The 12566-nt window shown below is 40.2% G+C and overlaps 1 protein-coding gene across 1 annotated transcript in view; it reads left to right on the forward strand.

The window, feature by feature from the left end:
• The window catches only part of hs3st1l2 (heparan sulfate (glucosamine) 3-O-sulfotransferase 1-like 2), a 30586-nt gene extending 18406 nt beyond the window's left edge, over nt 1-12180 (forward strand). Inside the window, exons 2-3 of the mRNA XM_085295385.1 lie at nt 8914-9291; nt 10507-12180. Of these exons, the coding sequence (XP_085151511.1) occupies nt 9037-9291; nt 10507-11172 (921 nt within the window). The 5' untranslated portion in view covers nt 8914-9036 and the 3' untranslated portion in view covers nt 11173-12180. The remainder of the gene's footprint in view (nt 1-8913; nt 9292-10506) is intronic.
• The last annotated feature ends 386 nt before the right edge of the window (nt 12181-12566 follow it).

Consider the following 12566-nt stretch of genomic DNA (forward strand, 5'->3'; position numbering starts at 1 on the left):
GAAAATGCAGACACCACACAGAAAGGCTCCAACCAGGTGGTGGAGTCGAACTCAGGACTTACTTTAGGCAAGTCAATAGTGCTAATCACCAAACCACCATGCTGCCCACAAAACACATATATCATTTGTAAAAGGTATTTGAAATAGTTTAGGAAGTGAAACAAATTTTGTTAAAAAGTATCTCATTCTAGAAAACAGAAACGTTATGCTTTGTCAGCGTAAATAGTCTTTTCAAATATTGGCATTTTCCAAAAGCTGTCAGCTTCTAAGAGATTCAGAAATAGTAAACTCCTGCTTTAGTGTTTCCACACTCATTTGACTGTGGAGCTTTATTGTACTTTATTTTATTTAGTTTTAAGCTGATATGCACTGGTTGAGCAAAACAATTGTTCTGTACAATGCACGCATTAACTTCTTTAGTTAAGTTTAGGCAACTGTCTGCTTCTTGGGGTTTAGATTATAGTTTGAGCAAAAAAAAACAAACACAACAGTAACCTTGTTCAAAAGTCATGCTAAAGGATATCTGCTGCATGCAAATGTAAAGCAAAATAGTTCTGATCATATGTGATGAATTTGGAGATTATATCATCTCGGGATATTTTAAATAACTCTCATATGAAGTTTTACAGCAGAAACAGACCCACGAGGAAGAGATAACAAGGGAGAAAAAGGATCCTGTCAAGAACCTCTCAGACACTTCTTTTTCACCCTCTGCTTCATCTTCCCATGTTCTCTCAGAAATAGATCAAATCTTCCGAGTTCAGCATTTTTTCCTCTGGCTGAGTACCTGGTGCAAGGTGCCTCAAACTACTCACGCAGAAAAACAGAATGCCTGGAAGAGGTGAAACTCCTGAACTTCAATAGATACGGAAGAGGACTTTTCACTTTTTTGTTCACATCTGATGTTTCTTTCATCTGTTGAAAGATCTGGCAGCAGATCAGCTTCTATGGGGTTAAAAGGATTTTTGGGAAAAGCAAAAAGATGGACTTGAAGCATTCAGTCTTACTGTTTATTGTCTGAGGCTTCGAGGAAAACTGGCGGTCGGCGTGATCTGGAAGTATGACCGATTGCAGTCTCAGCTCCATCTATTTTGATTACAGACCCCCCTCTGAGTGTTGGCCATCTCCTCTCCAGGCGGGTAATGGGAAAGGGATGGGGAATAGGAACAGCCTTGTTGCATTTCCTTTGTTGTTCTGAAAGGCAATCAGCTCGGCGTATGTTCGCTGTAATCAGCAAGCGTGATTGGCTGAGCAGGACCTGGATTAAAGAAGGTATATAAAGAGACAGAAAACTAAGAAAATGTGTGGGAAGTTTGGGGTAAATGAAGGTGAAACCCAAGGTGAAAAAAGGAAAGGATGGTGAGTAGAGTCTGAAAAAGAGATGGATGGGGAGGGGGGCAAATGAAAGAAGAAAGAAAAGGAAGGAGGACAGAGAGAGTTTTATCAGACTTTCACAGCCTTGGTGATATGACAGGCTTGGCAATCCAAAGCGTTTCACCATGCCACCCCCTACCAGAGACAATCTTCCTGCTGCCTCACACACACAACAACTGTACCTCAGTCTCATCCTTCCCCCCTACCACCCATCTCCTCCCTCCCTGCCACCCTCTGACTCTCTGTACAGGATAATCCCTCCCCCACCCCCAAATACCATCGCTCTGTAAAAAGATATTTCCAGGGGCCTGGATCACTAGCAGTCACATGCTGGGTGTCTGCACAAAAGGCTAAGGCTCTGCACACATGCAGATGACACAAGACACACACAAACACACTCACACCAGAACTTATAAGACACTGGTACTCTCCCCAAATGCAGATGGAAGCATCTGCCTTTCACAGATAATTACACTCCACCCTTCCCCCTTTTCTCTCCTTTCCCCTCCATCTCTATCGTCTGCAGCTTGGCTAGATAACGTGTGTTTGTCAGTATGGAGAATTCATGCGTCATTGGCAATCTTGGCATATTGTTGTTGTTGTTGTTTGTTCTCCCTTTGCATGCTGGCTAATGTGAATCACAAGAAGCGATGAGCGGGGAAAGACAAGGACTTGCAATGATTCATGTGAGGCTCATTGAGCAGAGCTGAGAGGCTGCTCATATGGTGCCAATAAAAAAAGAAAACAGTCCAGCCAGTTGCTAAACAGAAATCTCTCAGTTTTTTTAATCCTAAACTCATTTGCTTATTTTTATCATTAACAGGGGACTTGTGCATGCATTTTAATAAGCACTGAATGAAGAGAACATCCATGTTAGTTTTTAGTCAATTTTCAGCAAAGTGCAAACTGAAAAAGTAATTTCAATCAGAACCACTGTAGTCAAAAAATAAATAGAAAATTGTGAGTTCTATCTGCATTCATTTTTACATTTGGTGTAGGTCCATTCTGGGAAATCCCCACCAGAGATGAAAAGCCAAAGCACATCAGCAAGACCCCGTCTCAATAAAGCAAGAATCAGTAATATTACATAATGCTGAAAGTCAGAACTGCATAAATGATGGAGCTAGAGGGGAGGTGGGTTTCAAAGTGGCTTGCAGATGTGCTGCAACTGTAGACTGGCTGAAAGAACCTACTATGAGTGTAGAAGGTATCAGCCGATGTGGGCTGTCACTGAAATCAGCTGATTGGCTGGGACTGTGGCTGAGCTTGACTTTGCGGCCACGTTGAGCTATTGTGTGTTTGATGTTTATCTCCATGAAGGTTTAGGTGGAAGCAAAAACTTTTCTCAGTAAAACTCAGCAGACATACCATTTATCCCAAAGATTTCTGTCTTTTAAAGGAACTCCGATTGCAAGTTTGCAAATCTGTCTGCAAGTAAAAGACTCAAACAAATAATTTAGAACCAAGAAATACATGAGCAATATGAAAAATGGATTGCTGATTTGCCCTTTTTGTACTTTTACAGTGTTTTCTTTGGTTTACTTTTCAAAGTGTGCTCCATCACGACATTGAGCCAAACAGCAATAACCTTATTTAAACCTTGAAATAACTTTTAATCAGTGCAACTGCAATCCTGTGTCATTTTTTGTTCATCCAGATTAAAAGTTCATTGACTCAAAAATATTTCTGAGCGGAAAGGTGCATTTGTGTTTTATTTATGAGCCGCTAAGAGGCTGCTGCAGGGCATCCCCATTAGCATGGTGCTGCATGTGCTGCTGATCCACATAAACACGCAAGGATTCAAACAACTCAGGAAGACAGAGTCAGGAACAGGCTGAGGAAACAAAGAGCAGAGGTGAGGGTGAAAGATGATGAGTGTAGGTGAGAAGGAGGGTAATAAGGAGGTGGAAGAGGGAGAGGAAGGTCACGAGGTGAAGTGGAAGCGAAGCGACTTGACAGCAGGGGAATATTCCAGCTTACAGAGAAGTCACAAGGGACTCGTGCAACCACTTAATGCAAGGCATGCGTGTCTCTGTGCAGCGCGCACACACATAAACCTCACTGAGGATTACTTTCTTTGTCTCGGTTGCTCACATACTCACATAAATTGCACATGCCCTACACTGTGATTGATTGGCGTCAGCACGCAGTTTGCCACTTTACATCAAAATCATGACTGTAGGGAATCTGAATCAGGAAATCTTGCTACTTGCTTAAAGCAGCTAATGTATAGGAGCCGGGGATTTTAGTTGCTATTGGCTGAATTATTAAGGGGCTATAATCACTGAACAGTGTGAGGCTGGAGGTAATAGTCGACTCGAATGTTCTGGTTTTGTACAAAGCGATAAGACACCACAGGAATAATAATAATCACTGCAGATGCAACTTTTTAATCCCTGTGTAATTCTTGAAAATCTTGTTCATCTATCTGAGCTTGCAAAAACGGAGAATATATTTTTCAGTCAAAAGCTGGAACCGGTCAGAATTTGCGATAAAACAACAAAACAACATTCATTCAGCTCAGAGCTGCATATAATAATGAGTGATAACAGAGAGATCATTGTGGCATTATCTACAAATAGTTTGGAATCAAATGAGTAGCTTAGGGCTAATAAATGTGGTTTGTTAGCTGTAGTTTGACTAAAGTTGAATGAGTAGAATTTGGACTTTTTTGACAAAGTGGGCAGATTGATTCAGCTTTCTTTCTATGTCAGTGCTGACATAACCGTCATGAAAATGTACATTGAATATGCATTTTTTGCACAGGTCTAAGATGTTTCTTTTTTATTTTAATTTACATGACTGTACTTAATTTTATCCAATCCCAGTGATTCTTTACAAAAAAGTCATCTAAAACTGCAGAAATGTTCCTTTGAACATTTTCTAAAATTAACCTGTTTACTCTCACTTCTGAAACATAATAATGAGCGATGACGTCACCCACAACACCTACTTCAGCCGACAACATCCACACGTTGCTGATGTACATTGGGAGTCCCATCCACAGCCAGCAAGGGACGTGTGACGCCAGCGTCACTAAGCCAGAGGATAGCACAGAAGGTCGGGGTGCAGTTACGCTCCCTGAAGGTGCAATTAGTGAGTCGCTACAGGAACAATGCTAGACAGGGTTCCTCCTCTGAACCAGAACATTGTTACACTAATTAATAACTCAGTCGCGTCACTGCAACTTCAGCTCGACAACAACAACAAGAGCAGGAACAGGAAGAAGCTGTGTTTTAATTAAAACAAGTGATCGCTAAAAGTTTCCTACACAAACACAACCTGACCTTTAATTTAGCTTCCCACAAACGCCGAAAAATAAAAGTGAGTGTCTCTGGTTAAACCGCCATAATGCAATCCACCCGTCATGTGACCGTGGTCATGTCATGTAATGCCTGAGTCTACATATATCAACACAGTTTTGCCAAAGCAACAAACAAAGTTCTTTATAAGTGATGAAGCTGTTTTTCTTTACTGGATTTTCTTCAAAGAAAAAAACATTGCTAGTTTTTGTTGTTGGCCTTCTTTTACATTAGTAGAAGGATTAATATTTCAGTGTAAAAGCACTCTGCAGCAAGAGCTGCATTCAAAATATCACATAAATAAAAGCTGAATCGACAAAATGTGGTCAAAGCGTCAAGCATGAAAGTGCTGAATGCAGGAAAAAATCTTGTGGAAGTGTTAAAAAATTACACAGCCGCCTTGTGCCAAGAGTGAGGCATCAAAATTTAAATATTACGTGTCAAAGTCAAATCATTTTCAGCAAAAATCTGATAAATTATAAATATTATTTATAATCTTATGATATAACTTATTATGTATAAGTAAGCAATCATTTTATGTAAATGGACCAATTATTTCAGCTCTTATTGTACGTCGTCTTCAACTGTCACAGTCTCACATGCACAGAATTTGGTACCATACAAATAAAAATCTTTTAAAATTTGTAGACTATATGATGATATAATAATAATGTAATTGGGCACTGCAAATCAAATGTGCGGGTGCTTTTAACTACAGTGTGAGAGCTTTGACATGGCTTCAATCAAATTCTTACCTTCTCCTGACTGGAATATTTCACTCTACAGTTGGAGTTGACATGTCAAAGCATACTGGTGCAAATTTACCAGCACTTTGGACCACCCAGTGGAGTATAATCAGGGTGATTGGATCAGTATCACTGCTCAAATTATAATGATAAATTGTTTGGAGATACAACGATATATAGTCTCCTTTTCCAGAAGTTTGTGATCATTTTGCCAAACAAAGAAGCTTAGTATGTGGGAACGCTGTTTTTACCCTTTGTTCGCTGTTTTTATATTTTTCTGTCTTCATGTTCACTTGCTGTTTTGTTAGGTTAAAGCATCTAAACTACTTTATTTTGTTTATTCACAAAACAAGACTCTTTCACAGTGTTCACTACATGTTGTTGTGGAACAAAGCGCCGATGGGAGTCTTTTCTCATGTGCAACAAACGTCTTTGGAATTATCAAATGGACTGATTGTAGCATCAACAGTAGTGAATTTACTTGCATTTATTAAACCGCAAGAGGCCGTTGGCTTGAGTTGTTAAACATCTGATGTTTTTGTGTTGAGATCGTGCTGGTTTGACGAGCAGAAAGCAACACGTTTACTGGGAAAAAGCTCCTGAAATCAAATTTCTGAAGTCAAAACAGATAAAAACTGAAGGAAAGTTTGTGCACAGAAATGCTATTCACAGCATTTGAGTTCTCTGGATTCTTATTTGCATACATGTCCACACAACATCCAGCAACAAGTAAAAAACAACACCCAGAAAGCAGGTTATTACATGGCTCATGTCAAAACATTTATAAAAAATAAAACAGAAACCAGTTAAACATGAATTTCTCACATAAGTCTCCTTAAATGCCATATATGCAGGTAATCTGCACTCATTTGTCACATCAAACTGGGAGGTGTGGAATGACCTTTTCAGCTTAATGACTGTGATAAAGTGGAAGATTAAATCTGAAATTGAACATTGGTGTCCAACCTCTACAGCTACATCTATAATACTAATTTTCAGATCTTGCAGTTTGTTCTCTGTGTAGGTTTTCAATCATCTTAGGGAGCTTGAAAAGGGCAATGAACAAAAAGTTGTTTAAAAGCTGATGGGAGTTATCCCTCGGATACTGTCCTGAGGGTCATTGACTAACCGATCAATAGCCAAGGTGTGAAAAAATAGCGTGGGTCATTTTCTTCACCAGGGTTCAGAGTGAAACCCCTGTGAGACCTTGCCTCACACTATCATGTGACCTATTGAGTTCACCTGGACAAAGGTGTTAGTGTTGAAGCTCCTGGGAAGGGATCTGAAGACTTCACTGCAAGTGGCTGATAGCTGCTGTTGTAAGCTTCCACTTTTGTTCAATGACGGTCTTTCACAGCGGACAGAGACTGTGAATCCAGGGTGGGGTAAGGTTTCGCAGTGGCTTCACCTTTAACCCGCAGTGATGGGAATGGCCTGCACCTTTTTATTCACGTGACCACGTGATGACTCATATTATCAGTAGTGGGTCAGTGACCTTCAGGTTCGTGCCCAAGGGAACAACCCTCACTCGGGTATAAATACCTGGGACTTTCCACCGCTTGGTTTTAAACTGAAGATATTCTTGGATGAAAGCTGAAATCTTCAAAGACTTAAAGAAGTAGAGTTACCTCTTTTTTTAAGCTCTACAGACCTTGCATTATTGTTTTTACGTTTAATTTTTTTTTCACTTCCTCACTTTATTCTTACCCCAGTAATATGAGAGCTATTTCAATCATTTTATTTTAAAACTAAAGCCCATAAGCATGCTTCGAACAAAACGATCATTATTCCTCCATCTGAGTATGTTTTATTCATGTATTTGTTTGGCACCCTTCATAGGTTATTGATCACTGTGGTCAGGACTCAGAAGTTCTGTAAAAATCCTGCTGTGAATCTGAAACAGTAACTATTAAACTCACATCTTCAAAACAAATTCACCACAAAGAACTGAAGTTAAACTGCTCTTTAGTTTCTCCTTTGTCTTTTCTTTAAGAAGAGTTTTCCTGTATACTGTGCCTGGATACATATTATTTATTTATGTAAAGACAAAAAAGGTGGTGGGGGGGGCACCTGCAAAGATATTTTTTTGGATGGAAGATCTCTGGACTCCTTTAGATACAGTAGTGGAAATAATGTTTTCTTACAGTTAGAGGGGACCTAAAATGTTCATTGCAAGTTTAGCAACTCCATATTTTTATTCTTGGACTCTAGTAGCACAAAATCTGATTTTTATCTGATAATAGGCTTTGTTTTACATGACTATATGAGGTATATCTGCTTTCTTTGTCAGCATAAAGAGTCAAGAGTTGAAAAAACTGAACCTGAGTGTTTAAGGTCATCTGAGGTCTGATCTCTCCCCTGACGGGGACTCCTCGTACAGACTCTGAACTCATCATTTGAAACCTTGTCTGTTTTTAACACGAGCATTCAAAATTTTATGCTAATTTAAAACCTCACCACCAGATTAAACTCAAACAACCCAATGAGACAAAATTCCACATTCGGGATTTCAGGATCTCTGCGGCTCGTCTCCTCCACTGTAAAAATGGTTCCACTGAACTCAGATGGGTGTAAGCGCTCCTTAGGGAGACTGTAAACCCCATAACAGCATAAATTTTCAATGCATTTCCTCCATTTGCTTTAGATATAGATTAATATTTTAATATTTTCTGTCTACATTCATATTGCAGCCCTATATCTGAGGCTCCAAACCTGCACTACTTTGGCCTGGACTTGACACATTAGTGTGCAGAGCTGTCTCAGACATACTGTATGGGATCACGAAACAGTCGAGCAAGCACCATGTAGCAATGAGCTTTAGCTATGTGGGATGAAAAGAAACTGCACTGTGACTGAGGTCATAATCTGAGTGTTGCCGACTCGACATCCTTTCTTAAAGATTTTTATTCTTTTGGTGCAGATTCAACACACACACACATTCAAACGTGTCCATCTTCAAGCTAACGTGGAATTCCTAAAGCATGCAGTTATATGTGCAGTACATGCAGCAGACAGAAAAATGTACCACATTTAAAGTTAACCTACATATGATCAAAAATAGTTGCCTCATTGCACCTATTGTTCTATTTAAACTCTTATAAACCACTTATTAATAATACATTCGATTTTTCAAAATGTTTTTTTCATGATTGAGGCTAAAACATTTTTCCTTGTTTTGATCTGACTGCAGCTTCCTTGAGTTACAGTAAATAACAGCCTAAAATGTGTTATGAGGTTGCAATAAAAGTGATAAAAAAAAAACATTAAAGGTCTTAGTTCAGCCTTCAGTTTTCATGCTGTTGAATTTTAATAATGATTGCTCACAGTAATTTATATTCAGACGGAATAAATTTTTGCTTATTTATCATCAACTTTCTTGACAAGTGTATCACTTTTCGACCTTTCTGCTACACTGGTGCTATTAAAGAAGAAAGTGGCAGAGTGAGACAGTAAAAGTGGATGATAACCTTTATTTTTTTCCTGCTTCATAGGTTGTCCAATTGAAGGGCTCCCTCCCGAGACCCCCCGCTGACTCATAACAAGCACAACGTACTGGTCCGGGAGCTTCATGAGAGTGTGCTCATAACCATCACTCCACCTCTGTGTGTGGCACCATGCTGTGGACAGTGCTACTAGCGCTGCTGGTGCTTCTGCTGCTGCAGACTCAGCTGTCTGTGTGCTTAAGGGAATTGCGCTCTGGGGGTTCCAGTTCTTCTGTCTACTCCCCTCCATCATCTTCTTCCTCCTTTTACAATGCTACCCAGCAGCGGCTGCCCGGAGCTATTATCATTGGCGTGCGGAAAGGTGGCACCAGAGCCCTGCTCGAGATGCTCAATCTGCACCCAGATGTGGAAGTGGCAAAGGCTGAGGTGATAAACAAAACACTTTTCACTATCACCAGCTGTGGACAATAATTACTCAGTTTGCACTTAAGCACTTAAGTGTTGTTAGGTAGTTTCATCTTCTCTACTCTAACGTCAAACTGGGATAAAATGTTCCCATTCAGAAAAATGTCTGTTTTCTTCTTAAATATATGATGGACGTCAAAATCTATTTTTATACGTGTCAAAAATTCATTTGTAGTTTTTGTTGAAACCCTTATGTGAAATCTCACATCAACATTTTTTTTCTTTTCACTTGTATATCCTTTAAAAAAAATCTGCTTTTATTGAATTGTACAAATTTCATCAGTGTGCCTCAAAACCACCTGATGGTATTCAAAGAATAGCAAGGTCAACCTCGAGAAGCTCGCAGGATTTTGTATTTAGAGTGGCAAAACTCCAGGCCAAGAACCAGACATTGGTTGGCCATGAAAAATCTGAAAACTCCAAGCAAAGAAAATAACATAGTACTTGAAAATTAGTTGAAAATTCAGTAAGTAATAATGATTGTAACTGTGGATAGACCTTCTGTGTCTGAAAATATGTATTAACAGACTCAGCTCTAACAAATAGAGCTGCACTGAAGCAAAAAATTCAATCTCAAGGTAATGGAGCTAACAAAATGCCCCAGGTGCAAATATATACTGTAGAAGTGTAAAACTCTGCACTCGGAAAGTTGGAGATGCAACTCAGGCAAGACCAAGAGGGCACAGAGGCGGTCTAATTATCAAATGCGTGAGGATTTTCTGAAAGTTTAGTTCAGGCCAAACACGTACTGCATCTTCTTCAGTGCAGTAAAGAAACCAGAGCAAAGAGAGTTGAGTTTCTGTGTAGTTTGTCATGTACATTTGTAAGTATGATGAATGGTGACGGGCCTGTCCTGAAAAGCTGCACTGAGAGAAATCCTAATCAGGATAGTTTAAAATGAGGACTATGAAGTTAGAAAGCTGGTGCCAAAGAATAGATTGGTTTAGACAAGATTGGGACTAAATGAAGAAAAAAGCTGAAAGTGTTTTAGATGGTAAAAAGGTTTAGAAACTATTAGATGTCCCTAAAATTTCCTTTAAGTTTCAAAACAAACTAAAATTTCAAAACAACAGTGTCAACAAGTGGTATAAAAATGAATGAAGACCTGCTTTCCCCTCCCCCCCCCCCCCCCCCCCCCCATCTACATCACTAAATACCTTCTGCATCCTCTGACAGGTGCATTATTTCAATGTGGAGGAGCACTACCGCAGAGGTCTGGCCTGGTACCGAGCCCAGATGCCCTTCACAGTCCCAGGTCAACTGACAGTGGAAAAGACCCCAGGTTACTTCGCAGCTCCTCAGGTTCCTGCACGAGTTTCGGACATGAACCCTGCTGTCCGCTTGCTACTCATTGTCCGGGACCCAGCTGAGAGGCTGATCTCTGACTACACCCAGGTTCTGCACAACCGCCTAACACAACACAAGCCCTACAAGCCCCTAGAGGAGCTCCTACTCCACAAGGGCCATATTGATCCTGGATACAAGGCACTGCAGAGGAGCCTCTATCACCAGCACCTTGCCCGCTGGTTGGAGGTCTTCCCCAGGGAGCAGATCCACGTGGTGGACGGAGATGCGCTTATTCGGGATCCCTTCCCTGAGCTGAGGAAGGCAGAGAGGTTTCTGGACCTGCCGCCCAGGATCAACCCAAGCAATTTCTACTACAACACCACCAAGGGCTTCTACTGCCTCCTGTCGTCTGGACACGACAAGTGCCTGGACGAGTCTAAAGGCAGGCCACATGCTCCACTCAGTACCCAAGCCTTGAAGAAGCTTTGTCGGTACTTCAGAAAGCCAAACAAGTTATTCTTTGAAATGGTGGGGAGGTCATTTGCCTGGTGCTGATCCACTGAGCAGAGCAACAGTGACGATGAAACGCCTCCTGAACAGTGCCGACACATTCAGGGACGCAGAGGGAGAGATAAAACGGTGTTTTTCTAGCTAGATGAGTGGGAACATTTAAAAAAAATCTCTTTTTGTTGATACCTACTCAGGTATGAATGTGGCCAACATGTGCAGCACATGTGAAGAAAACAAACTGCTGATGTTGAACCCGTAGCCAACATAAACCTTTACCAACACCATGTTGGTGCCTCCAGGGAAAACCTCACTTGCTGAAGCTACAACAGCCGTGCCATACACAAGTCTGAAACTGAAAGTACAACTAACTCCCTGTTAGTTCTCGTGTGTGGGTCGTTAAAAGAATATGTGACGACTTTGATGTGATGTAGAAATAGATGAATGGTCAAAAGATGGTTGCGTTATTGTTGCACTATGAACTCCAGTTGCATAAAAAGTCAATCAAGGTTCAATGCAAACGATTTTAAAGAGAAAACAAGTCTTTGCTTTGATTTTTCTGAACAACTGTAAAACTTTTTGTGTTAGCAAAACATTTTAATTTTTTCCTCATGGCTATTTTGGGCTATTTTACTGAATAGATGCTCACGAGTTCTTTTGGAAGAGGCTCACTGAAAACCTGTTTTTGCTTTTTTTTTACGCTCAAGGCCAGCATAGTGCTATTGCTAGTTTGTGTTATTTTTTAAGATGTCCTTCTAATAAATGTCTTCAGTGGTAAAGTCTGTTCCCTGAACTCCAGCTACGAGGTTTAAAGGGATTTAAAATGTCAAACATAAAGACACGGTGATATAGGCTCACTGACAGGCCTCTCTGGAAACACCTCTCCCTCGAAGTGGATGAAGATGTTCCCTGTCAGTGTCTATTGAACATGTTCTTTACATCAAAGATCAAAGCAAGCGTACGTCTCTTTTCATTATTAAGTTATTCCTGTGTAGGTGTTACCTTCAGTTTCACAACCACACCGCAACAAACGACACCTGTAGGTCACCAGAAGGGCTGTTCAGTTCCTGACAGTATTCAAATGGTTTTCTTACCTTAATCCAGTTCATCTGGAAGGGCTTAAAAAGGCTGACAAGTCATAGCATCAGTACATAAAATAAAAGCCTTGTGATTAAAGGATATCCAGGGTGCTTTTAACCCAGACATGTCTTTAGTTTGATGTTAGTTTGATACACTTTCAAAGTACATTCCACAAGGCAGAGTTAAATATAATTTAATTTAATTAAGTTAAATTGTTCAATAATTTAGAAGTAAAAGGTATAAATCTGTAAGTGTTTCATTGGATAACAACTAATAACAACTGTGTAGTAGCTGCACAGCATTTCATATCAAAGCAGTATTCCATTGTACCTGTCTCTACAGTTCCAGTTTACACAAAAGCT

This window comes from Mchenga conophoros, linkage group LG12 (genome assembly GCF_057382185.1).
Source record: "Mchenga conophoros isolate Kocher_MC1m ecotype Shallow Benthic linkage group LG12, M_conophoros_male_GT1.1, whole genome shotgun sequence".
Classification (NCBI taxonomy): domain Eukaryota; kingdom Metazoa; phylum Chordata; class Actinopteri; order Cichliformes; family Cichlidae; genus Mchenga; species Mchenga conophoros.